The 27,817-nt window shown below is 40.6% G+C and overlaps 4 protein-coding genes across 4 annotated transcripts; 1 reads left to right on the forward strand and 3 right to left on the reverse strand.

Annotated features, from left to right (window-relative positions):
• Positions 1-4,926: 4,926 nt before the first annotated feature.
• On the reverse strand, positions 4,927-6,592 carry LOC310924168 (SERTA domain-containing protein 2-like; the record flags this gene model as incomplete). Its single annotated transcript, XM_083885814.1, has 1 exon — positions 4,927-6,592. The coding sequence occupies one exon, from the start codon at positions 6,590-6,592 to the stop codon at positions 5,888-5,890; it is 705 nt and encodes a 234-aa protein (XP_083741940.1). The 3' UTR covers positions 4,927-5,887.
• A 4,272-nt stretch (positions 6,593-10,864) lies between these two features.
• cdca4 (cell division cycle associated 4) lies at positions 10,865-18,032 on the reverse strand. The gene is made up of 2 exons (XM_083885881.1): positions 17,893-18,032; positions 10,865-13,483 (listed from the first exon to the last, which is right to left on the reverse strand). Exon 2 carries the CDS (start codon positions 13,472-13,474, stop codon positions 12,530-12,532), a length of 945 nt encoding a protein of 314 aa, XP_083742007.1. The 5' UTR covers positions 13,475-13,483; positions 17,893-18,032; the 3' UTR covers positions 10,865-12,529.
• A 1,262-nt stretch (positions 18,033-19,294) lies between these two features.
• On the forward strand, positions 19,295-24,164 carry LOC310924140 (activator of 90 kDa heat shock protein ATPase homolog 1-like). The gene is made up of 9 exons (XM_083885785.1): positions 19,295-19,505; positions 20,656-20,846; positions 21,098-21,180; positions 21,826-21,943; positions 22,137-22,228; positions 22,373-22,501; positions 22,618-22,719; positions 22,987-23,038; positions 23,248-24,164. The coding sequence occupies exons 1-9, from the start codon at positions 19,426-19,428 to the stop codon at positions 23,418-23,420; spliced, it is 1,020 nt and encodes a 339-aa protein (XP_083741911.1). The 5' UTR covers positions 19,295-19,425; the 3' UTR covers positions 23,421-24,164.
• Positions 24,165-24,642: 478 nt separating this feature from the next.
• Positions 24,643-26,710, reverse strand: LOC310944484 (dr1-associated corepressor; the record flags this gene model as incomplete). Its single annotated transcript, XM_083910279.1, has 6 exons — positions 24,643-24,766; positions 24,912-25,017; positions 25,256-25,372; positions 25,726-25,819; positions 25,944-26,016; positions 26,669-26,710. 6 exons carry the CDS (start codon positions 26,708-26,710, stop codon positions 24,740-24,742), a joined length of 459 nt encoding a protein of 152 aa, XP_083766405.1. The 3' UTR covers positions 24,643-24,739.
• Positions 26,711-27,817: the final 1,107 nt, after the last annotated feature.

A 27,817-nucleotide genomic window follows, 5' to 3' on the forward strand; every position in this document is an offset into this window, starting at 1 on the left:
ATTTTTTCGAAAGTACGAATCATTTGAGTGAAGAAACTGACTGGGATCACTTCATGAACTGATTCGTTCCTTTCTTAGTTCAGTTGAGGTCAGCAGTGAGCGTGGCGGCCGGGAGTGGAACTGCTGCGTTCTGTAAATCACTCGTGAAGTCGTTCGCCGACGCCGTCACTCACTCGTGAAACTTCTGCAAACGACGACAGCCAACGTGTGCCTAGTGGGGAGGGAGTGACTAGTAATAAGAACTGTGTCCGCCGTGCTGCTGTGATTCGTTCGCGCTGTCGGTACACTGACTCGGTCATGATTCGCGAATGAACGGACACACAGAGAGCTGGTGTACTGTGGCTGTGGATGTGAATCTCGCGAACGAACTGACACAGAGAGCTGGTGAACTGTGTCTGAGGAACGAACTGACACACAGAGAACTGTAGGACATGAATCTTGTTCGCGCTGTCACTCACTCACTGACCCGGGGCGCGAAACGTACTGCATTCAGGGAGGAGTCATGTAGCACGGCGCTGGGCTCCTGCTAAGGACTGAACGATTTGGTGAACGAATCATTTTAATGAACGGATTCTAGTGATTCAGTACACTCAAATGAACTGCCGATCCCATCACTTGCATATACGTTCTAACATAGTAATGGTAAAAAAGGATTAAAACATTGAGAAGTCTGAAGAGTCAGATTTTAATTTGAAGTCTCACGTCCATTAAGTGCAGGTCAAACGTTTCCCTTCCACCCTCTCTATGCCATTGTGTTGAACAGCAGCAGCAGCAGGGACTGTTTTTCCTCCGTTCTGTCAGTTTGTGTTGAGTCAGCACATTAAAGACGAGAAGAGGCCAGGGGGCTTCACTGCAGCTGCAGACAGAGCGGCCGACGTGTGCCTGCAGAGAAACACTAAACCCCAGAGTGACGCAGCGCGGCTCTGTTACTGCTACTGTCCACCAACCACACCTTCACGCACTCTGTGCAGTGTCATCACAGTGTTTAAAGCTGGAGCAGTGGTTGTGTGCAGCAGTGCACATGTTGCTCCTCCTCATGTGGCCACTCCCTGAAAAACTGGAGTGAAATCAGAGTCAAACACACTGCAGTAACAGGACGCTCGACAGTCTGCGGCAGAAACACCAAATTAATGCTGATTCAAAGTCAAATTTAAAGCCTGAACACGGTCGATTCCATCTGTCCTGTTTCTCTGCCTTCATTTATCCTTAGCCAGGAAGTGTCTCTCTGCGTCCATGGGAGTCCTGGTCCAGAACTTTCAGATATAAAACTCACAACAGAATATAAAAATTAAAAGGAGAGGAAAAAGAAAAGAGAGATATAGTGTAGAAATATACATAACAACAAGATCCTTAATCTGAACCCTTCAAAGAGGTTAGATGTAAAACAAGACAACCAACCTACATACCAGAGGAGAAAAGAGCACTGAAATATCCTACTCAAGTGAAAGTACCATTATTCTTATGAAGTAAAAGTACTGTACTCAGAGTAAAAGTGACTTAGGACAAGGGGACACAAATTGTTTTTAATTAAAGGCAAAACTTGACAAATTTAAAAAGTGCTGACAAAATAAAATGTGTAAACACATCATGTGTCAGTCTTTAACTTTCTCGCACTCAGGGATCTTAATTATCGTTAATTCACCTGTCCTCATTTGTCTATCTTTTCTCACAGTTATTCCAAAGTTTTTCAGCTGTTAAAATGTGAATATTTTCTTGTATAAAGGAATGGAAGAGGAAGTTTGTCTGCAGATCATCTTTAGTTGTACATAAATAAACAAAAACTGTGCAATAATTAAAAGACAGTATGCGCCAAAGTATTATTTTAAGAAAGGTTCAATAAACTCAGTCTTGTATAAAGACTTTGATAGAAGTTGAAGTCACTTTTTTATATAAAAAATATTTCAAATATAAAGTTTATGATATTTACTGTAGTTATGAGTAACAAAGAGAATTAGAGGTAATGTAGTAGAGTAAAAGTTGCCAGAATAACAAAGTAAAAGTACAGATATGTGAATGTTGTACAGTACAGTAACAAAGTATTTGTACTTTGTTACATTACAACACTGTTTAATTTCTTCTCCATCTAAAACGAGACATGAAAGAACATTAGAGAACATTCTGGACCAAACGACTCATCAATTAATCGAGAAAATAATCGTCAGATTCATGCACCACTGCACACTCTGAGAATTTGCACCGTCATTCTCACTTTCACACATCTGCTGTGTCACAAAAAGGCCACCAGGGGGCAGCCTCGGCTTTCATTTCACTCCTCAGTCTCACGCGAGGCTCACATTGTTGCCCTGAACTGAGACTGAAAGGCTGAAAAGAAAACAGGAAAACACAACAACGTAACAATAATAATTATTGATAAATCTGCTAAAATCCCTTTTTATAGAAAACGTTTCTGTGGAATAATCACTTACAGCACAAGTACACCAGGGGGACACAAAAGCGTGGGCCACTTAAAGATAAAAAATCCTTCAGCACACTCTTCTCTTCCAAAACTCAAAAGATGTTTTAGTTTGTCCATGATGGTCTACTGTAAATAAAAATGAAAAATGAAAATATTAAAGGCTCATTCTGGTTTAAAACAGTGTGTGAGAAAATGAAAACAACAGTCAGTGTTTTTAATAAGTGGCAATCTTTTACCTTTTAGCCAGAGCCTTTAAGCCAGGGGTCTCAAACTGGCAGCCCCCCCACTTAATATCATGTTATAATGAAAACATGGCCCACGACCGTCCTTTTAAACACAGTGTGTAGCTAAGGCACAGCTGCCAGAGAGGTGATAGAATATAATATAATATTTTTTTTAAAGTGACTTCATTAAATGTAAAACAAAGGGAAAATTCAGCTTTCTTGTTGTTTTTAGGCTGTTATTTCACTGGTCTTGAGGTGACATTGCGTCACACATGGCCCCGGACAATGACAACAACAACAACACAATACAATAATTCTGAATGATTCAATCTTTTTTCGATCTTTCAACCTATTTTTTTGTTTGTGTTTGATCACATTGACACAAATCTAATTCCATGGTCGGCAAACGCGGAAAACAAAATGTGTTCAACCAACCAGAGTTCTTCAGCACAGTAGCCCCGCCCCTCCAGAAAATTCCCTGGTAGGTTCCTCTTTCAGGGGAAAGTTTTCACTCGGGTAAATTAGGTGGAAACACGCCATGGTTTTTTCAAAAATCACCAGGGTGTTTGATTGGATTAATTAAACAAATAACTACTAATAATGATAATAATGAAGTCTTTACCAAATCTGCCTGACATGATGTTTTGCCTGCAGGACAAGACTCAGGTCGCTGAAAGTCCAGGGTGATTTTCACGAGGCTGCTCATAAAGCACATGTCAAGTATTGACTGATGCCTCATTGTTAATGCATGGGCAGCCGTGTTCTGAAACAGAGCAGTGTTTCTGCTCTGATTAGTCATTATTTTAATCTGTTAAAAAACTAAAAAACAGTGCAAGTGTGATGTTGTGTAATAACAGGAGTGCAGATATGTGTTTTATATATATATATTTTTACTGTTATTATTCAATAAAATCTATAAAATATCCCCCAAACACACACAAATACATTTCATTATTAATGATCAGGCAAAAACAAACAAACAAACACATCCTTCACTTACATTTATATCATCATAATTAATAAATAACACTGCAGCAGCGTTCTGTTATGATGTGACGGATTATGTACGTGACCGAAAAACAAGCACAAGTGTGGTTTGTTTGAGAAATCCAGCTGATCCACACACACACACAGTGAGAGTGTGTGTGTGTGCAAGCACAACCGTGAAGAACAAAAACAAGTTGTTGTTGTTGAAGCAGTGGTGGGCTCCTCCCATGTCTCACTCGATTGGTCCGTGGTCTGAGTCTGGGCAAAACAAGCTCTGTGAACTCCTCCTACTGAACGAGTGACGCAAGCCACCTCCTCCCTCCTCCTCCTCCTCCTCATCCTCCCTCACTGTCAGCCTGTCAGGATGCATTAAGCTCATATGGCAGCAGTGTTCACAGAGCGGAGGGAACAAAAAAAAGGGCTAAGAAGAAGAACAGCCATAACAACACAGTACTCGACCTCAGAGCGACGTGAAAGACCAGGTTCAGTAGTTAAGGCACGTTGTTGGCGACCGATTGAAGACGAGAGGACGGGCGATTCTGGTCTTGATTATCAGTAACGGGCGGTGAGGAGGTAGAACAGGAGTAAACCACAATCGCGTCGTCTCCTCCTCTCTGGACAGTCGTGCTGTCACTGTTCAAATTTCACAACCTTAAAAAAATCACAACATACAGCCCAAAAGTGCATCGCACGGTCTACAGTAATTACTAAGTGGTCCAGCAGAGGGCACTGTGAGCACAGCTTGACCTTTTAGAGACAGGGTGACCTCTGAAAATGTGTACAGAACCATCCTCCTGATCAAACAATCACCAGTGGAACTATTTTAGCTTAGCTGTAAGCTGAGGAGGAGGCGCATCAGACAGGGAAAGCATGTGATCAACATCACATGACTCATAGTGACTAATATCAGATTTCTTTGAGTAAGTGGCAGCCCTTCTGTACAGGAAGTTTAAAAAATCACATGACCAAAAGGCCATAAACAGGCGACTGTTGTCGTTTTACAATTCATGGACACGTGGCAAAGTTAAGAGCTCCTCAGGCTACATCCACATTCTCTTTCACACTAAAATAATTTTTCCATTATTCAGTTCTGGCTGTGTACGTTCAGACCCGTTAGCATGGACACGGACACAAATCCTATCTGTAAACAACGTGTGGATGTAGCCTTAGTCCACACTGAGCCGGGATTACAAAGAAATACATACTTTACGCTGAACGCGAGCTGCCGACGAAGGGTCACATCGTCACATTGTGGTGAGACTCTTCAGTGACGACAAAACTGAAGCCCAGAAAAAGAGAAATTACACTCAAGTAATATCTGCTGCAATTTGTGCTTGATTTACATTCATAAATAATAAAAATAACAACAATAATAATAATAATAATACATAAAGGCATTAAAACATGTTTCTCTAACGTAGCACGGCGTTCGTTTCCCAATGATTGGAAGCTTCTTTGGCTGGAAAATTCCCGCCAAAACAAGACAAATACAAAGATGGTCGAGTTTTTGGCTGATATCTGTTTGAAAGGTCTTTCAACATGAAGAAGCATTCAGACTCACACACACACACACACACACAAACACCCTCTTAAGTAATTGAAGAGATTTCAATTAATAATCAACCCGAGACTGAACTGACGGCAGCTCAGGTTCCTGCAATTTTTCTTCATTTTCTTCAACAGAAACAGAGAAATGCTGAGGACTTTAAAGCTCCACTTTGAAATCAATTCAGGGAAAATCTTGTAGTTAAAACTTGGTGTCAAGTTGTGTCGTCAAGTTCTGTCTGTTTCAAAACTTCCTGTCACAGATGCTGCAATTTTGAATGTGCTGGGAATGTGAAAATGGAAAACTACCTGCTTTCTGTGTTGTTGTTTTTTTAAAATACAATGATTCCTATAAAGGTGCATTTAAATATGTTATTAAATAATAGAAAATAAGCAACTTTTCTCATCTGAGAGACAAAAAATCTGCATTTTTGTTCATAATTTAACAATCGGTTACTAAACTTTCGTCACATTGGTTCTGTTTCCTGCAGAAACTGAGCAAATGTGTCTTAAAATACACATTTTCTGTGTACGTTTTTGTCCATAAGTTGAAAATACTGAAAAATGTTGCTAAATTTAAAGCAGATTTTCCAGGAAAAAATGTCAAGTGGAGCCTTAAAATACCTGCGGCGTGCATGCTCGGCCGTCTTTGTTCCCCGTTTCCGTCAGAGTAGCTGCGTTCACACTTCACATAAGTGTCAAAGTGTTTTGGTGATCAGGACTTGACCAGAATCTCCATGATGTGGTCCAGATCGTTCAGGTCCATGAGACACGACTGGAGGCTCGCGGGCGCACCGTGAGCCGGCGACCGCACTTTCACGTCCTCGTCGTCCGCCCACAGCAACCACGGCGAGCCCGTCGCCCAGGGAGACACCAGATCCGACGTCTCGTACATTGACGTGTCGATGTCCTCGAAGATGTCGTCCAGGGCCAGGTCGCCGAGGTAGCCCATGGCGTTTACCGCGTCACTGAAGGCGCTGACCGTCGCGCCGGGCAGTGATTTCTGCAGGTGGGGCGAACTGTCTGTCTCCTGGGACGAGAGTTCAGGTGGAGACAGGGGCAGGCTGTCCTCATCGCCCTCCAAGCACCCGGGGCACGTAACTGGCATGTCGTCCATGAGGAGACGGGAGTCGGCGTGGCTGTGGTTTCCCACCCCGTCGCTCCTCACTTCCTCCTGGAGCTGTCGGAGTGTGTTGACGAGCAGCACAGAGCGGCGCAGGCTCAGCTCCACGCCGACCTGGTAACGCTGAAGCTTCTCCAAGCAGAGGCCGAGCACCAGCTGACGCTGCTGCAGGTGACTCAGGTGGTCATTCTGCTGCTGCTCCTTCTCCTCCATCACAACGGGAGGAGCAGCAGGGAGAACCTCTGCCTCCAGCTCCTCCAGGCAGCTCCGCTTCCGCTTCACGCCTCGACCCAACATCGACCTTGGATTGATGCATAGAGTTCACCAGTTATGACGTCATCAAGTCATCAGATTTTCATCAAATTGTAGTTTTATCCTCTTTTCAACATTTGCAGAGGTTAAACATAATATACGTAGCTCAAAACGACGCCAATAATCAACAAAAATATTGTTTAAATAGTCAATTTCTTATGTATTGTGTTGATGAAAAGCGTATCACATAATATATTGTAAAGCTGGCAATCATTTTTGGAAACTTCAGCTTGAGTCACTTTGTAAACCACTCACTCCCTGCACCAAAGTCCATAGAGAAAATCTCTGATTTTACATCACAACACACAGGAGTTGTTGACCCACTGCTGCCTCCATCAGTAACTCCATATGTGTTATTTTGTGATTTCTGTATTTGAAAACCGTTGTTGTGATTTACCTCATACTGGACACAAAGTGACCACATGAGACAGCAGTAGACCAACAGCTCCTGTGTCCCCTGTGAGCTAAAATCACTGGTTTTCTCAATGGAGTTTGGTGAGTGAAAATATCCGAGACTTCAGCTAACATAGCTTTTTATTGAGTGGCTAAAATGTGTGTTTTTTGTTATTTTTAGTAGTACTACTCCTGGTTCTCAGAGCAGGGGGCGCTCACGGCACAGTCAGTCTCACACAAACACCCTTTAACACACCCAAACTATCACTTCACAAGTGTGATAATGTCAAACAATGGCTGAAAAAACTGTAATTACAATACATTTAAAAGACAAACCAGCTAATCTAGAGAGAATAAAGTCAAAAAATATATAAATATAAAGTACTTTACTACTTTGGTTACGACTGATGACTTTTTGGTGTATGAAAATGTACAGACTGTGGGAGACTATTTTTTTTTTATTTCAGACATTTTACATAAGCGAGTATTTCAGCTGTTACTGTATGAGTCACAGACTGACTCTCCTGCAGGCTTCGACACTTTACTCATCTATGCAGACATTAGTAACACACATCACTATCACGGAGTCTGTCTCGTTTTCACTTATAACACAAATAATCACACACAAAACCTCTTTTAATGATAGTTTAGCTCCACATGAGGCGACTAAAACTGATTTATTACAGACAGTGTTTCATATCTGATTGGATTTAGAAACTTAGAAATGTTTGAATTAATTAAAAATACATAATTTATCCATTTGCTTTTCCTTATTTTGCCCTAATCGCCAGATAATTGCCACCTTAACCCCCTTTAACGGTGCCCGGACCTCAGTGGGAAAAACCAAACCCCGAGTTTAAATGGAAGTGGGGGGGGGGGTGGACTTGACAGACATTTACTTAAAAGAGAATAGTAAATAAAAGGAGAGAATTAAACCAACCTTACGTGTCCGTGGATGGTGTCATTAAAGTGTTATAACTCCCGTGTATTCGCTCGGTTGTCGCCGTGTCCCTGCGCCGTGGAGTCTCGCTCTTAGATGAGGAATGTTCCGTGACCGTCGCTTCATCCACAGCAGCAGTGAAGTCCAGGGACAGGGGGCGGGGCCAAGCGGCAGCAGCCCAGCGCCGCTTCTGATTGGTGGACGCGGCCGCAGATCAAGCCCCCGCCTCCGCCACTCACGGGGCAACGAATGTGAGGACGGCTGTTCCGACACGGAGCTGCTGCTGCGTTCACGGGCGTCACGTAAAAGTCAAGCACTTCTGTTCAGAGCACACGTGTGGGAGCGAAAGAGCGACATTTACGATAAGATCCTTATCTTACCTAGCGTTTGAGTTTGAGCCGCGTTAGATCACGTCAACGTACAATATGTATGGGTTAGTTTACGTTTATTGTTGTTGTTTTTTAAGGTTTGCTACCATTTCTGTAAAATAACCTCGTAGTGAGGCAGCCTTTTTCTGGCGTGAAACTGAACTAACTCTCCTTGCACCAAAGTTCATAGAGAAATGTATAGATAGTGACACAGGAGGTGTTTGATCCACTACTGCCTCCCAACAGTAACTTCAAACGTGTCATCTTGTAATATCGGTGTGTGAAATCCTTTTCTCAGATTGACCAAAAATAGCTAGAATCACTGATTTTCTCTATGAACTTGTGCAGGAGCGCAAATGCTCTACAAATTTCAGTTTTACCGCCAGAATAGGATGTCAAACAGTGGGGCCTGACCTCTAACCTTGAAACCACTAGATTAAATAACTAATAAGCCACATGAAAAGTATTTTATATGGCTCTACTTCCACTATAATGCTATTAAAGTTGTTTTGTTTTTATTTAAAATTGTCTGCAGAGGTATTTGAAGCAAACTGAACACCTGGTAATTATAAGGAAAATACTTAAATACCACCAAAAAAAAAAAACTATTAGAACAAATCATAATGTTAATATTATTATTAATATTCAAACAATAGCTGTATTTTGTAGGTGGAGTTGGCGTAATACTCGCTCAACATTTATGTGTGCTATTAAACAGAGGAAACATTAACTCTTGCTTTTTTTTTGGTGCAGAGTAATTCAAAAAGGTATACAATAACACGTGACCTTGAATGTAACATGAAGCCCAATTGAGAATATGTATAAGGTGTCAGAGATGATCAGGTATCAAAGTAATAAAATCACGACAACATTTTAAAACGAAAAGTATCATTGGTAGAAATATCCAGAAGGAGCAGCAAGCACCTGAACGCATCGCTTTAAAGAGACAGGTGACTCAGAAAGGAAGAGGCAGGGCGGAAGTGACGGGGAAGAGTAGGAGGAGGGCAAACACCAAATAAGGAAATACTTCTTAATTCACGTTTCCCCCCCCTCACTTCCTCCTGAACCTGTCACATTTAAACTTCTCCATTCCCCTTCTTTTTTTTTTACTCCCCCTGAACACAACGTTAACATTCACAAAGCGCTGCATTCACTGTCAGCTGACCTCCATTTTGGGGTGTTTTAAAGAATATTATTGTAATAGTAGTGGCAAAAATACAAGAAAATAATCCACCCTTTTAATCAACAAAATTCCTAGTTTTGCCACAGGTTTATCAGTGGCTGCCTCACTGTTGCTGCTTTGTACGATGACGCGACAATAGTCTCTTTCTCTGATGAGTTGCTTCGGTCTTTCTTTTCCTCAGGCTGCCTTTTTGCTGAGTCACCGAGAGCCGATTAATCTTTAACTATGGGCCAACCAAAGAGCGGGCGGAAGGCCAGCACTCAGAGTGAGCTACAAGATTTTATTTACCTCTTTAAATTTTAAATGGACAAATACCTCGTGACTGAATCAGATTTCCTGCATTTTTGAGAGACAATGGTGATTTGATTGCTTCATATTTAGGAATCTCCACCATGGGGGTAACATTTAAAGTGGGTTTTAGTTAAACCTCTAAGCACACACTCCAACATCAACAAGCGAGCACATGAGGTCAAAGGTCGCTCTACCATTGGGTCACGTTTGATTCTTTTGCATTTTTTGTTTCGGTTTTACACCCCTACAAAAGGACATATACAGATACACAGACAATACACTTTCATTTCCAGTGGATTTGCAAATCCTTAAAGGAACAGTTAAGTTTTAGGTTTTTTTTACCCTAAATTGTGGTTGTATGAAGTACTGACACTGTTACCAGCTCAAGTCTCGCTTGATCTCAGTGAAAACATGGTCACTGTAGGAGACACCAGGAAAATGTTATTTTTCTTGCAAGAGTAGTCAAATTAAATCTACATCTTTTTAGTCTGCAATATCTTAAACACGTCATTCATTAACTGCAATTTTTGTCAATTTGTAAACCGCTCACTCCTCTACACAAAAGTCCATAGAGAAATTCAGCAATTTTACACCACAGCACGCTGGAGTTATTAATATAATGCTGCCTTCATGAGCAGATTCAAATGTGTTATTTTGTGGCTTTACATGCTAAAATCGTTGATTTTCTCTATGGACTGGTGTGGGAGAGCGGATGATTTGCAAACTTAAAAGTTTTCAGTCAGTAAAAAATAAAGCACGAAAAACCTGAACCATGACTTTAGAGTCGTGAATGCAGAACTGCACTCGTTTGATCAAATATTTTCTGATCAACCCAATCGTTTTTGTTGAAATGGATGCTAACCATTCACACTCACACATTTATGCATCACCAGTGTGTTTCTATTAAATGTGAATTACAATTTTGTCACATGGCACAAACATATTTGCAGTTTCCTTATTTTTTTTTACCCCAGTTTTAAACATAACAAACACATTTAAACATAACAAAATGACACCACACACAGTCTATAGTTGCACCTTTTATTATAAAAAATATTTACAAAGATGCTACAATGTTTTTTCCTTAATATAAAAAAATGCATACATTTTACAACGGTAATTAGTCTTTGAAGTTCTAGCTCCCATTCAGACCAGAGTGACATCCTTCAGGAGTGTTGCGGTAAGGTATTAAGCGTGTCGTAATACTGTATTTTATTCAATACATTTAGTTTGCCTGAGTTAATCTCTTCATCACGTTAAGGAACAATTTTGAAAAATGCATTGGATTTTTCCACATCTTGAGGAGAAAAGGCAACTGTTTGCATAAAGGAATTAAAGGACATTGGAGTCGTATACAATCATTTTTTGAAACGCGTATGACAGAGCTGCATAGTGATTTGAATAGTAACCCGGTTGTTGTTATTACTTTTAATATTTTTATTATTTTTTTTCTTATAAATGTGAGGACTAAATAGGTACTGCATTCAAAATGAAGGGGGCGAAATTTGGATAAATATAATTTCATCGGGGCCAATGAAGTCGATATGGCATATCTGTACCTAGATATAATAAATACAATAAATAAAAACAACAATAAATTAGATGGGTTAACAGAGAAGAACTCTTCATTTGTCATTCAGACAAACGAGAGAAAGAAATATGGCTTGTTGATGCAGCTTTCAGTCCGGGGTTTCTCCAAACGCTTCAGGGAGAAGCTGCTGTTATTGTCGTTGAGATTCTCAGATGTGTAAAGACGATAAATGGGCAGGAAACTTACGTGAAATTTGCCGTTGTGGTGAATGTAAACAAATCTTAACCAGCCTGTGTGTTATTTGGTGGTCAGTGGTAAATTCCCTGCCACACGTAAAGCTTTAGAGGAAAATGAAGGAACAGCGCCGATAAAGGTGTGTGACGATGCCAGAGTCCTGACAGCGGTTACAGTTGACTTATTCTTTTTACCAAACCATTGGGAAGACACCGTCTCAAGTCTGGCTACATTAAAATTTTAAAAATCGCCTGGGAGGGGACAAAAAAAACAGTAATAATAATATCAAATGATACTTGCAAAATCCCCCCAGCTGTATAATGCAAAAAATATATTTCTATATACACATACGTACATATACATATATTCCATTCATAATTGCTCAAATCTTTAGGAAAATATGCATTGATTCATAGATTTGGATTTACAATTTGTTCTGGTTTTCTGATGCATGGATGTAGTGTGATGAATTGTTCCTCAGTCCATGTAACAATAAATAGAAAATGGACAAATAATAAACGGCAGAGTGCGACCAGGAGGAGCTAGTTATGACAGAATGAATGACAGACGAAAACATGGAAAATACGTAAATAAGAATGCATCATGGTATAGGTAATTATCTTTGCCTTCTCACAAGACAACTGTCCAAGGTTTTTTTTTTAAACCGCAAAGTGGGAAACTAACTGCGGTGCGTGTGAATCCCCAAATTTACCAATTTCACCCTTTTCAACGTCCAATGTTATTCGATTTAGTTACTAAAACATGAAGCTGCCGACTCGTCAACATGGCCGTAATAACTACATCCCTTACAAACAGCCAATCCCAAAAAATCTACGCAACCCACTGTTAAGTTTCCCAATTTGCCCCAAAACCACTGACAGCGCCCGTGTGTAACAATACCACAAACAGAACATGCACATGTGCTGTGCATAGTCTGGAAAGAGTCTGTGGGATCAGGACAGGCCAGAAGAAATGTTCCGTTTCAGGATCCCACTATGATCTCCATGATGTGGTCCAGTTCATTCAGGTCCGACCTGCAGCTGGAGCTGGAGCTCAGAGCCGTGGGCCCATGAGAAGAAAGGCTCTCCAGCAGGTCATAAGGCCCCATCTTGGGCGAGCTCTGCATTCCTGTCAGCACCGTGTCGAGGTCATAGTAGGACGGGTCCACGTCTGAAAACAGTTCCTCCAGTGCAGGGTCAGGGGGCGGCGCCGGGTGCTTGATCTCAAAGGTCCCAAAAACCTGCTCCCCTGTCCTGGAGTTTCCGCTCAGGTGGTCCCGCTCGCCCTCCTCTCCTTCCGACACACACTCCTCGCTGTCCTCCTCCTCTTCGTCCTCGCACTCCATGTCGTCTTCTTCCTCTTCCCAGCAGGGCCCCATCCCAAAGGGTCCTGCCAAGTACGACGCCGAGGACATCTGTGGGGAGACTGGGGACAAGGTGGACATGGTGACCTCCGTCTCCACCTCTCCCTCCATTACCACCTCCTCAGCGTGGTAGCCTTCGTCCAGACCGACCACCGAGTAGGGTTTCGGGCTCTGGCCGGCCTGTGCTGCTGCTGCCGCGTCCGTCTGCCGGCACAGCACCTCGGTGGCCACCAGGCGCTCGGTGGGACACTGGGCAGCAGCCAGGGCCTGCGTCATGATCTGCCAGGTGCCATCCTGGGTCATCTCCTCCTGGATCTGTCGCACCGTGTTGGCGATGAGCACCGAGCGGCACAGGTTGGGCTCCACCAGCATGTGGCAGAGCTGCAGCTTGATCAGCGACATGTCAAGCAGCGACTGCCGCTGTAGGCTGTAAGAGGACGTCAGCGTCCGAGCCGCCACTGTCACCGCCGCCGCTGCAGATGATGGCGTCTGGGCCTGTTCGCCACTGGAGACTGGCTCCTCCGCGGAGTCTGAGAACTTGCGCTTGGTGCCCTTCGGGAACATGTCGTCTATCTGCGATGATGGTGAGGAGACAGAGACACAGTCAAACACCAGACATCTAAACACTTAACTGGGCTTAAATTACATTATCACACTGAAAAACAAATCAAATGTCTAATGATTTTCACTAGCTGTGGTGATTGTGAAAAGAAGTTATGTAAATGTGTGATATTTAATGACTATGTGGTGAAGGGTTGTCACTTTTTATCCACACAGAATACCAAATTCAGGGAGGAACTGTAAAAAACTCTCTGAGATCTAAATATACAACCAGTCAGTTGAAGTACCGCACAACTAATCAACAAATGACTTTCATTATTCAGCACCAATTTTGATAACAAATTGACTGATTCGAATACAAGTATACAGCTATAACAAGGTTTGTGCTTCTTATTATTTTATTTCTTATTTAGTATGCACATGCTGGAATGCAATAAGTTCTCCACAGACAGAATTATGACTAGTTTGACGAAGGTTGGAAAACCATTTTGAATGCCATCTTGGCCCATTCGAAAAATATTACCGTGTTTTGTTTTGGTGTAAAAAAAATGCAACCTAGCCAAATTCCATCTCCAAAAACACAATCGCTCAAATTTTTAAGAAAAAAATGACAGCCCTTATGTGGTGTAATGTATGCGTGTGTGGACGTTAGGAAGTTAACGCTACAATCTGCTCAACGGCAGCTGTGACTTTAAAACTAAGCTCTACAAGTCTCTATGAACTATACAGTAAACAGTTTGTTGTAGTTGTTGTTTTTTTTCTTAAAGTTTGCTCTACCTTTCCTGTTGAGAGGCACAGGCAATAGCAATGCAGCTTGGTCCCGGCTGCAACGCTTCAAGTACTTTTGTACGAGCGACAAGCAGCTTTTGTTCAGCACCATTTCTGCCCATTTTAGGCCAGTCTGAGGCAAGACTCCTGCTGGGCGGAACAACCACACTTTTAACAGACCACTGAGCCACCGAAAATAGCATGGTTACCAACTAAAGACGGACGCTGCATCAAAGTAAGCACAGACTAGACAAACCTTTGTCAGGAGGAAGAAAAAACAACAGCACACAAGTTACATGATCAGTGACATTTTCTGTCCCAGTGCCACCTGTGATCAAAAGAATTGGATTTCCTAATCAATAAGGTGCTTTTAGGGGGGTAAAGGTGATATGAAAAGTAACAGCATTCACAATATTCACAAAACAGTGCAAATAACCACTAGTATTTACAGGGGATATCAGGTTTCCAGGTTTACGCACGCACGCCACACTTCAAAAACCAGTAGAACAAGATTTCCACTTTCTCTTCACTGAGGAGGGGAAGAAAAATAGAGTCAACTTCCTTATTATACACCACTTCGTACAAATGTCTTATAGGAAGTGAACAACACTGACAGCAAAGGCCCTCCGACTCCAAAAATAAATGGGATGCACATTAAACAGGAGAGTGAGCTCTGAACAGCAGCCTGTGTCATTTAATTTTCCATCAGACAGAAGAAAAAAATTGTGTGTGCAGTGTCCGGCTGGGTCTCTCTCTCTCTCTCTCTGTGTGTGTAAAAACCTGTGGGCAGGGCATTTGGGTGAACGACTCCACTTTCTTCCATTTTCTATCAGTGATACATTTACTTAAAAAAAAGAGGAAAGTCACAAAAAAGATTAATTAATGTTGGGACTCAAAATTAAAAACAAACAGCAAAGAGTTGTTAACAGTTTTACAAAAATGGCCCGCTTTTCTGTGGAAACTAAATGCTCTGAGAAACTGTGGTTAATGTCACAATTCATCTGCAAACCAACAAGGCAGAATATGTTTTTAATCTTCAACAACAAACGACTGAAAGCCAATAAGCTCTGCAAATTATACAGAATTTCAAAATTAAAACATTATGCACTCAGCTTTTGCAGCTAAAAAAAACCCTGGTGTGACAACTAAACACCACATACTTTAACATTCAGTCAATTTACAAATGACATCAAGAGTGATTTCTAGTTCACAAGAGTTGCTGAGCTTCTCTGAGACAGAAAGAGATGATGTAATAACAGCTGCTGTCTTCACCTGACTGATCAGATGATTGAACTACATCCACACCACATTTTAAGAAATTTTACAGTCCACAACAAACAAAGACGTGTATCTAAAAGACACTGATTGTTCGGGAGTCGGGAGTTCTTTGAGTCCTCGCTTTCAAGCAAAAAGAAAAATGCAGAGTAACATTTCCTGACAGTGGATAAAATAGGGGGAAAAAGGTAATGTATGAAGATGCCTGGAGATCTAAAATACAAAAGAGTGAGAAATCATTTATAGACATGTGTTGTTTTCCTTGTGTGTTGCATTTGTGCGGGGCCCCTGTTAAATAAGAAACACTAGAGAGAGCACTATCTCACTGCAGACAAAAACAACAAGGTGTAAAAATTCAAATATGATTTTGATTTGATACAAACTTGAGAGAAAGCACAATGTTTGGTTTTGTTGTGGGTTTTTATACAAAGAATAATACACAGAAGAGAAGAAAACAGATCTGGACACTTGATATTTTCTAGCAAATATATAGACGAACGTTTTAGAACACCCAATAGTTTGGCATTTTGAGGCTAAATCTCCAAGATTTTAAATTAAATGAATAATGGTCAACATTTACTTTATATGATTAATTTATAATTAAAAATAAATGTATATACATATATATATATATCTCAAGGTCATAAAGCATCCACAGCAGACAAATACTACATCAAATGCAATGTGCTTTTTTTTTTAAGTCAACCATGTTTACTATAGTTACATGCAATGCATATTAATAACCACAATGTCAATTAATCCTCCTGTGATTTATGCTTGCATAACTGCAGATAAAAAATACTGTTTTTGCATTAACATTTTTTGTATACCTTTGTTTAATTTATCAAATAAAGCCAATACTTTTATCAAAGGTCTTTTATCACAGTGAGTGTGAAATTGACAGAAAGACGGTAACAGATTATTTCGATAATTAATAGCTTCGAATAGTAATACTAATTGTGTGGGTTTGTTTGATTGTGACAGACTGACATAGTAATCACATTGATCTCGGGTTGCACTGTACATTTTGTCCACCACAAGTACTAAAAAAATGTAAATCAATTTCATGATTTTCCCATTTATAAGGACAAAATACCCACCAATTTTCCAGAACAGCATCCTTTTGGACAATACAAAAACACAGTACATGGCTACATCAAACAAAAAATATTTAAGTGTCTAGCATAATAATTATTGTATGTCAATAATATGTGCCATATCTGTTCTATTGAGTATTATAAAGTATGAGCTTTTGTTTAATTACACATGAATTGAACTAATATGAACGAAGATTCAGTATGTATACACTGAAAGAGGGATTAAAAGAGCTTTACATTGCCTGCTATAGATGCTCAACTGGGTGACTGGGTTCAGGATTGTATGTAAATAATAACATGTAATTAAATTGAACGTCATGACAGTGAACGTGATCATAAGATTTAACACCAAAATGTTGACTATATGGTGTTCAAAAAAACCTGTGACGAGTACAAACCAGGAAATGAGTAATCATGGTTAAAAAGAACATGAACCTGCCTGAAATTACGCAAACACCACTCGAGTCAATTACTACTGTGTTACACAGAGATTAAAATATGTATATTTTAGTATAAACCATTTTACGGTTTATAGTAACGCAGTGTGTGTCTAGGAGCCAGAAGCCAAACAAAATGCAGCCTCGCTTTACGTCAATGGCTCCTAACACGACCCATCCCCCACTGTTCACACTGGGAACCAGCACTAACACTTTAGCTCCGTGCTAAATTAATAATTCAACTTGAAAACACGGTAGTACTGATATGAACGCTTCCCAGCCATCAACACACTGTCTCCACCGCCGTCACTGGCGTGTAACAGTCGGTAAACCCGTCCAAGATATGCGGCTCGGGGGCGCTAGCCGTCACTGCCGCATGCTTTGTCTTTTCAGCATCAGAGCCACCGAGCGACAATGAGGCCATTTTGCGCTAGTAGCTAATGGCTAGCCGGCTAGCTGTGCTAAGCTATGCTACGGAGCTGCCGCTACTGGCTAACCGGGTTAATATGTCGACTCAGAAGGTAAAATAATGCCTCCATAGGGGCAACACATTAATTGGCACTCGTTCCATTTTGGTGAAATATGGTGACTCCATTGTACTGCCCCCCATATCTAAACAAATACAATTTAAAAAAAAAAGAATGCTAGCAAGCTAATTAGCCAAAAAAGCGCCCACCCATCCTCCGCGGTGCTTCCTCCCTCTTGAGCCGAAAACAAGAGTTTTCATCGAGGCTCGGCTCTTTTACGTTCCCCAAAAAAACAACAAACCGCCGCCCGGTCGGAACCTTTAACACCGAGCCGGTGTGTGTTTGTTTATTTTTGTGTGAGTGTGGGAAGTCCTCACCTGGTGTTTGTGTTATTTTATTCCCGTCTGGCTCATAGGATCGACGGCAGGGAAAGCGGAGATCAGGTTCAGATGAGATCATTCATGCCACGGCTTCAAAAACTGAACTACCTCCTCTGTCTGTTCTCCTGCTGCTGCTGCTGCTGCCGCTGCTGCTGAGGAGGAGGAGGAGGGAGAGCAGAGGGGGAGGAGGAGGAGGGACGGAGAGCGAGAGAGAGAAGGGAGAGAGCTTGGGGGAGGAGGAGCCGAAAAAAAGCTGCAGCCATATGCCTGGGATTCCTCTCTAATCATTTTCCCCCTGCTTTTCTCTCCCACTGATGCTTTAATGTGAAAAATATGGTTGCTGTCAAGAACGAGAAACAGAACAAAAGTCAGACATGAGTTTAGATTCCGTGCAGCACAAATTTATTTAGCTCTGTATATGTTTTCAAGGAATGTCTGTCTGTCTTTTAATTGCATAACCAACGGCTCGCTTGAGATACTTCAAACTTGGCCGGTGAGTACAGTGCCGAATTTGACGGTATTTGAACGGAAAATGTAAAAATGCGACAGATCTACTGCAAAACGAGCCTCTTCCAAGAGGTGCAATGGTGCCCCCTATAATCCAAGCCCTCAATCGCACCTTGACATCTGCAATCACAGCACCCATGAAATTCCGTCTCTTACGCAACAAAGGCCCCCCATCAACAAAAGTCGTACTTTTAAAAGTAGTGTAATGTTTCTTTTGATCAAAGTAATCAAAGGGGGCGCTGTTTGTAGAGCAAGAATGAAGGACAACTTTGATCTCAACTTTGACCTGTGATTACGGACTTCAAAATGTGATTGGGAACTTTGAACTGTGGGGGGCAGTGTTGCACCTGTTGGTGTACAGCCTGCCAGAAGAACTCGGAAGAAGAAGTGTGTTATGTATGGGTGTATAAAAAATGGTTTGCTTTTCGTAGGCAAAGAATAAGCCTGTTTGTACATACTTGAGGTGAGGGCTTTGCTTGACAAGAGCAGCCTTCGTGTGCCGCCATCTTAGACAAACAGGCTTCAAACTTGGCAGCTGTCAACATTTAAGGGAAATGTGAAAGGGTTTAACTTACTTACTACTCAACGTTAGCTTTCCTAATGCAGTCAAACCTGCAGACTACCTGCATTTTGGCAGGCAGTCAATTAATGAATTGACAACTCTGGTTTTTATTGTCATTTTCTGACAAAATGAAGAAGCTTGATGAATATTTGCTTTGATCTTGGACTAAGTTTTAAATTTATTTTTCAAAACACTTTTTATTTTTGTCTTTTTTTTAAAACGTGTTCCACGCGGAACTACTCCGTGCAGGAAAGGGGGTGGCGGACATTTTACGAGCGCCTTCCGAAAATCGTTCCGCTTCTAGCACTTTATTCACACGGCGGAAAAACGCGTGAGCACCGCCGCACAGGGCGAACGAGCAGCGACCAGACGCTTCTAGAAACAACGTGCACCGGGAACAGTCACCGGCAAACTCACCTCCTCACCTCGTTGACCGTTTATCAACGCCTTCAGCTCCTAAAATGGCCAAGTGGGGTGAAGGAGACCCTCGCTGGATCGTGGAGGAAAGAGCGGACGCTACAAATGTCAACAACTGGCACTGGTGAGATGAGAGCACACCGACGTGCTAGTTAGTTAGCCAGCTAGCACGCTAATGCTAACACCACACACTCACATATTAAGCGCCATTTAAAAATATATACAAATAAATGGTAATCAGTCGTTATATGTAGATTCACTGTCAGTTTGTGGGTTGATTAGTGTTGACATAACACCGATTGTTGATCACTACAACTGAGTCAAAGTTCACGTTTTTTTAATTAGCTAGCACGTAGCCGGCTAACTCCAGTGCACAGTTCTACTGTCACACTATCGATTATTTTCTCGATTAACTGAGTATTTGTTTGGTACATGAAATGTCAAGAAAATGTTCGATTTTTGTTTCCCAAAACCTCGTACTTATCAATGTATTAAAACCACTATCGTGACTATTTTTCCCACGACATTGTAGCCCCATGAAAATAAAAGATCTACAGTTCAAGATTGAAGTTTCTTTATTGTCATCTACTAAGTGACAATGCAACATTATTACCTGTAGTGCAATTCTTTGTGCTCGTTGTCTATGGTAGCGGCATGGATAATGTACAGAATATATAGGGACATCCAGTACTGACACTATAGAATATACAAGTTTTTAAGATAAGATTATCCCTCAAAGGGGAAATACACCTGTTACAGCACTGTAGTCTATGTGCATTATGTACAGAATATACATATACATTATATACAATGAATGTAGGCTAGAGAAAATATTGCACTTTGTAGGTAGATGCGTAAAAAAATACTGTGTGAAGACTTGTAAGAATATGAATACATATAAATAATTATGACTATTACATAGGATGAGGCTCTAGTGTACAGGCAGTGGGCACAAGATGGTGGAGTAGTAGTAAAAAATGCAACAAAATACAATAGAATAAGTGAAATGAAAAAAAAAGAAGAAACAATTGAAACAGCCATGAACGGCTGCTACTTTTGTAGCACATTTGTTTTTTCCCCAGTAAATGAGTCGTACACATAGTACTGTAGACATGTTGCTACACTGTGTGTGTGTGTGTAATAGTGTTGTTGTTGGCCTGGTTTGGCCAGAACTGCCTGTCCCTAACTGTGACTCCTAATCCATGCAGCCTCTAAGAAGTTTATTAAAAAAAATATGTAGTTTACCTGTATGTGTGTTTCTTTATTCTCTGCAGGACTGAACGAGATGCGACAAGCTGGTCCTCAGACAAATTGAAATTTCTGCTGGTGGGACTGAGTGTGGAGAACGAACAGGGCACTTGTGAGGTGACGGAAGTGAGCAAGGTGGAAGGAGAAGCCTCCATCAACAACCGCAAAGGGAAGCTTATTTTTTTCTATGAATGGACCCTGAAAGCCACTTGGACTGGTGAGTACACTACTCTTTCCCTTACAGTAACAGTGAACCTGCTGATCAAAATGGAACGAAACAAACAGTAAACTGACATCGTTAGTTGCAGCCGTTTGGTCTCCTTTTATTTCTCATCCACATTCTTGAGTAGCACGCAGAGGAGAAGGAGAGAGCAGCTGATCAAAACCATGTTGTCGCAGTTAGTCGTAAATTGTCTCTGTACTGATGTTTTTCTTTCTTTTTGTTTCTTCTTCTTTTTTTATATCCAGGAACTTCAAAATCAGGGATCAAATACACAGGAACACTTGAAGTTCCAAACCTGTCTGATGAAAATGACATGGAAGACCTTGATGTGAGTTTCAAACACAGACTCTTACTGTGTATGCAGTGATTCTCACTGGTTAAAAATTCACTTAGTCAAGGTGTTTAATTAGTGGGAATGTGTTTAATCAGTCATTATTAGCGGGGTTGTGGACACTGTCTCTCTCGGCTGTTGATGTGAGATTCCACACAGAACAATGAGCATGCAACATTAAGCAAGAGGGAGCAAATGATGTGATGCCTGGGGAATGAAAATTCCAAGATCTCCGTCTCCACAAAGCATGACTTTGACCAAGGACAATCACTTTTCCAGATGCAGAGCGTGCTGCAAATCGATAAAACGCCATGGATGAAGATGCTTTTTACTGTAGGCACATTCAGTCCTTGAATTTGAGAGAATTGGTCCTGGAAAGCCTCTGAATTTGATGTCAATCAAGGTGCAGAAACCCTGATTATGTTTTTGAACTTGAAATGGCACAACTGTGTAACGGCTTCATAGTTTAAATTGTGTAAAATTACTGTATCGGTCTGATGTCGATATCGACAGATACCCTAGTTTGTAGCAGGGGTTTAGCAACTTTACTCTGGTGAAACAAATCCCAGGTAAACCTGTTAATTTCATTGTGGAAAAAGGCAAGTAAGTTTGGTGACGCTGGTCCTGTCGATCTTGGTCTAGGTTTCTGTATCGTTGAACAAAGACGAGCCTGAGACACCGCTGCTCAACCTGATGAAAACCAAAGGAGCTGACAAAGTCCGCAGAACCCTGGACAGTTATGTGGGGTATTTAAAAACAGGTGAGTGAGGTTTTTTCCCCCTTACTTAAAAACATTTTTTTCAATCAAGTTCAAACTTAACGCTATATACTGTCTACTACACCAACTGTGCTGTGTCTAACTCTAACTACATGGATATTTAAGATGACATCATCAAATAAAACCATGAACACTGAGGTTGTGCAGTCATTAATTATCATGTTTTTACTTGCAGAGTTCACACAGGGAATGATCCTGCCGACGGCCAATGGCATGGCCACGATTCAGTCCACTTCACAGTCCAAAGCCAAGCTGGATAAAACTCAGGTCAGTGCTGCTGATACACAATCACTGATTGTAGCAGAGGCACATCCTCCATACATACATATATACATATGTTGAAATGTTGACCTGCCTTGACATCAAATCACTCATATCAGCTGAGATTGGTTCTGATTGTGTTTTGAACAGATTTCCTCGTCAGGAAGTTCGACCGCTCCGGTCAACACTGGCGTCAAGATCCCGACCTGCAAGCTGAAACTGAGAGAGACGTTCCTCACCTCCCCGGCCGATCTCTACAGAGTTTTCCTCAACCAGGAGGTGAGAGTCGCGCGCTCTGCGCCAGAGTCACTGCGGCTCACATGCTCTTCACCGTCACTGAACATGCAGCTGATAGCGGATCACAAAGTTTAACAGAGTTCTGGTTTTGTGTGCAGATGGTGCAGGCGTTCACGCGAGCTTCAGCCTCGGTGGACGGAGACAAAGGAGGAAGGTTCCGTCTTTTAGACGGAAATGTTTTGGGTGAATTCACGGATCTGGTGAGGCCAACGATTAAACTTTAGAAAACTGGAAAGTATGTTTCGGACTGCAACGAATAATCAATCAATTAATTGATTACTAAAGTAATCCTCAACTATTTTGATAATGGATTAATCGATTTAATGATTTTTACACTATAATTTTGTTTTTTGGCCAAAAAATGATTTCATTTATGTTCATTATTTAAATGTGTCTATCAACACTGTCACATATTATTTAATGATGTGAAAGTATTTTTTTGTACACACAAATTCTTTTGCCTCCAGGTTCCCGATGAGAAGATAGTTATGAAGTGGAGATATAACAACTGGCCCAGTGGTATGTTTCTCCTTTTTATAGTCATAATATTTTGATAGCAAACTGAGGAGAGTCCAGCCGAGTAGTGCTAGAACTGTATAATGGAAAAGTGCCGTTGTCTTTATTTTACCCAGTGGGATTTGAAATGGCATTGGTAGTGGAAGCTAAATGAGTCCATGTCCCAGTCGATTCCGTGTGCCGACAGCGTGTTTTGTTTTTCTGACGTACAGAACATTATGCGAGAATCACAATGGTCTTCTTGGATCGGAGCAGCGAGACCGAGCTGAGGCTGGAGTTGGCGGGCGTTCCCGAAAGCGAGGAGGAGCGAACGAGAGAGGGATGGAAGAGATACTACTTTGAGGCGATTAAACAGACTTTTGGTTTCGGAACGCGGCTCTACTGAAGACGGCAAACTGTCGCGCTCTTCCTCTTTCTTCTTTTCCTTTTTGGGTTGGGCCGGGGATTTTTCCAAAATCTTGTCCTTTGACGTCTCGGGCTCAAGACGTCAGGTTTTAAAGTCAAAGCACGAGTTAAAGGAAGCAGCGAAGCCTGTCTGAGTGTAAATGTTTTTAATTTCCTGAACGTATTTAAATATCCATCTTGTTTGTCCCTTCAGTATTTCAGTCATAGTAGAGTAAATGGACTGTGCCTTTGCGATGAGAAATGGATTCAATAAAACAAAGAAGAATTTATCAAATCACAAATGCAGATTGACCTCAACTTCTAAATAAATACGTAGTTCACTGAAAGATAAAAAAAAACATGTTGCTTTAAAAACTACACGTATTTTACTAGTTTTTTTTAATTAATTAAAATGTAGACTGAAGATGCTTGAGCAATGACGACGGACACTGGATTTAAATCTTTACTCGTCACTTCTCGCTCAGCAGTACTTTTACACCTCACAATCCTGACTTCTGTGTGTGATCAGAGCAGCTCCACTCTTCAGCAAATGTTTTTCAGTGTTGAAACATAACAAAACTGTTAAGTTCTTAAAGCAGGTATCTTGCGTAGCAACAATGGAGACATGATTGTAAATTTCCTCTTTAAGAAAAAAAGCTTTTAGAACAAAAGTGCATCTATTTATTCCTCATTTCATCCCTTCATACTGTAAAAAAAATAAAAACCTGATTAGTTTATTGGAAGAAACCAACCCCTGTATCTTTGTTTTTTTGTTTGTGTTTTATCTTTAAAGTTTAATAAAATTTATGACACACAAACAAGTTGAAATTAACTTTCTTATTAAGGTTATTATTTATTTCCACAATCAAAATGTTTTCTGCCTTTAAAACATTTAATTTAATAGTGCTTTAAAAAAAAAAAAAACTCAAAGGTTTCTACTTGGCAAAAATAAGCACTTGGTTTTACTGCAGGTTTCACTTCTTTTTTTTTTTATGACAAAATAAAGTCAGGTGAAAATGATGCAGTCTAAAACTAACTAATGCGCAAAAAACGAGAACATCATCAACCTGCTTCACTAACAAAAACTCTTAACTTTCTATTGTACAAAAACATAATTTCTTTTCACATAAACCTGAAACATAAGAATAGTAAAAGTCAGGTCGTCTTTTTATCTAACAGAAAAATATTTAACTTTATCCAAAAAAACTATAGGCAAATTACTACGTCATTGTAAATATCACGGAGCAGCTCAAATGAAAAGAAATTTCCAAACAAAAAACGGATGAAATGGCTGTAATTTCAGTGCTTTTTCCTCTGGTTTCATAAACAGATGTAGAGCTCCGACTCCTGGAGGAGGAACAGGAAGTGAATCAATTAATACCAATACCGACAACAAAGTTAACACAAACATGACTGTCTTTCTGTGATGCTAGGAGGGAGAAAATGGTTTCAATGTTTTTTGAAGCTACATAGACAGTTTGCAGGAACATACACTGGAGCTGGAGTCATGGTCAACTGAGTCAAGGCTCATCTTTGGTGGCAGCTTCTTTTCATCCACATCGGTGGCTTTTTCAACAGAAACTTCATATTGTTTGGTCCTTTAAAGAAAAATGATCGAACATTTGGGATAATTGATGCATCATTTCAAGTTCTTTTTGAAAAACCAAATATCCTCAGGTTCCTTCTCGAGTGCGAGTGTTCGCTCACACATAAGAGTTAAACAAAGACGTTGCAGTTTGTACGTCTTAACAATAACATCAATTAAATTAAAAATTAATATAATCCTCTCACACACGCATACACTGGTTACAGGTGCGGAAGAGCGTGGGAGTCTACCTGTACAGCGGCCACATACTCATGCCTCTGTTGTCCCTCTGGGCTGCCGTAGGCGCCGCTCGTTCCATCAGCTCTGTCAGGAAGTAGAAGAGCTTCTCTGACTCTATGCACTGTTTCCTGCACAACAACAAATGTTCAGTTCACATGCAACGTTTTTATTTTTGTGACTTGGCTCAGAATAGAAGGCGAAATGAGTTGGGCCAAGTTGAGCTCGAAGTGTATCATGGAAAAGCGACATTTGTCTGGTCATCAGCATATACAGTCTTTGTCTCCAAATACAAAAAAATGGGTAAGAGAAAAAACCTCTCAGAGTCACTTAAACTAAAACTGTAATGTGTGACAAGGAGAATCTCTGACTTTGATTTACTTGGTCAACACAAAAGACAACACAAATACAGAACTGAGAATCACAAATTCAGATTTGGACAACAATACAGACTGACCGCAGGAGGATCGCCAGGTTTACTCACATGTGCGCGACAGACATGACGGTGCTGAGCTTGGACTGAGTTATCACGCAGGTTTTAGTCAACAGGGACTTAAGGAACATTTCCAAGGCCCGAGCTGCTCTCTGGTTCAGGATTAAAACAACAACAACACTCTTGACACACTCTGGTCTCAGTCTGCTACTGATTAATAATGGATAAAACATTAAAAATGTTGCTCCTGTGCAGGTGTGACAGGATACAGATAATCACAGGAACCGCCATTGCGATCCTCCCAACCTCTGTGTCCTTCTGCATGATCTTCTTGATTCGACTCTGAGTAAATAAACAAAACAACCTAATAACACACGATTGGACCATATAATGTGAAACTAATCTGAAGCATTTGGAGAGAAAGGTATGAAATTTTAATATTTAAAGATAACGTGCAAACAAAAATGTATACAATTTGAAGAAAATTATATATATATATATATATATATATATATATATAATATTTAATAGAATGTAATAAAAGTAATGTATTCATAGATTTAACTTTTTATGGACTAAACGATTATTCGACTAATCAAGAAAATAACGGACAGATTAATCGATTCTGAAAATAATCTTTAGATGCATACCTTAAAATTTTAAATATTGAATTCATACAATTCAAAATAAATACATTTACACTTTACCTGACTTATTTTGTGATTTCCCCCCTTTAATAACTGACACAACAATGCCCTCAGATCAATAATGACTAATTATTTTGTTTCCGAAACACCGCTAACGGTTAGTAAATACAAGTCGCTTGACAGTTTTAACTACCGTGGCAGCGAGATTTCCCACCGTCCCTGAACGCAGCAGGCGCCCCACGCTAACGTTAGCGCAGCTAGCAGTTAGCACGTAGCTTCTATCGACCGGAGCGCCTTAAGTTTAAACAAACAGGTTTAATTAAGAAGGAAACGGGTTTAAAACTCACCGGAGGGAAGCGGACATTAAATCTCCTCTTGTTTCCGGGCATTTTACTCGCTTCAGTTCGCGCCGTTCGACCACATTTCTCATGTTTTTACCGCAAACCGCCGCCGAGTCCATTTGTTTACCTTTAGCAGGAGAAGACACCTGGAAGAAAAAAAAATACACATACACACCTGAGGTCAACCTGAGGTCAAGCCCCGTGACCCCTACATGACGTCACACGGCCCAGCGCCTTCTTCATTCACCAAAGTTAGACCTAAACACATTTATTTTTAAACTCTTCAGATTAATTTTATTATTAATATTAAAGATTTTAGAACTTGATTATATTGATAAAATGTTTTTTTAATTGAATTACAATTCAGGTTTTGTCTGCGGCTCTTTGTGTGTTTTTTGACATTTCCATCTGAAATCTTCTGTTACTGCCTTCCTTTTACGTGAATTTAGACATAAACATTTTATCTGTCTTAAAGTAACACATAGTGGTAGAATGGAAACAAATGACAAAAAATAAACCATTAAAAAAAGAGAACGGTGCCGATATCAGTGTGTAAAATAACAATTTATCCAATAACTGATACTGACATTAGTATTTTATGTATTTGGTTTTTTGTTCTTTTGTTGTTCTTTTGTTGGCAGTGACACACACACATTCTGATCTGTAAAAATACTGTCACACTTCCTTTGAACAATCACAAACTCACACACACAACTTAACCTTTATTACACTAAACATTTATGGACGTTTTAACATTTTAGTGCCCGCTTAATAACAGATCTATGTAACTGTCCATAACACGCCATGTCATTGACAAAGGTCAATGATAAGGTGCATAATTACTCGTTACAACAGTCATAAACCATTAATGCAGCCTTATATTATCCTCCATTTTCTAGAAACAAGTGTGTGGTGTCTGTGCTGTTTGCTGCCTCTGTGTGTGACACAGTGTCATGTCGGCAGTAGGTGTTTTAAAAAAAAAAAAAAAAAACTTTTTGGGGGTGTTTGCTTTCTGCGGTTGAATGATGAAGACACGTGTGGAGTTTTTCTTTTCCTCTTGCAGGACAAACACTGAACACAGGACAGAACAGGTATTTCTCTCCTTCTGTGTCACGCAAATGTGTTTTCATAACTTTAGGAACAGATTTGAAATGC

This window comes from Microchirus variegatus (assembly GCF_963457635.1).
Source record: "Microchirus variegatus genome assembly, chromosome: 2".
In the NCBI taxonomy this organism is placed as follows: domain Eukaryota; kingdom Metazoa; phylum Chordata; class Actinopteri; order Pleuronectiformes; family Soleidae; genus Microchirus; species Microchirus variegatus.

Bases quoted from the DNA above. Each gene is read 5' to 3' on its own strand.
- LOC310924140 (XM_083885785.1), top strand. From the start codon at position 19,426: ATGGCCAAGTGGGGTGAAGGAGACCCTCGCTGGATCGTGGAGGAAAGA. The intron at 19,506-20,655 runs GTGAGATGAGAG...TATTCTCTGCAG, and splicing joins AATGTCAACAACTGGCACTG to GACTGAACGAGATGCGACAA. The intron at 22,229-22,372 runs GTCAGTGCTGCT...TGTTTTGAACAG, and splicing joins CCAAGCTGGATAAAACTCAG to ATTTCCTCGTCAGGAAGTTC.
- cdca4 (XM_083885881.1), bottom strand. From the start codon at position 13,474: ATGTTCCCGAAGGGCACCAAGCGCAAGTTCTCAGACTCCGCGGAGGAG.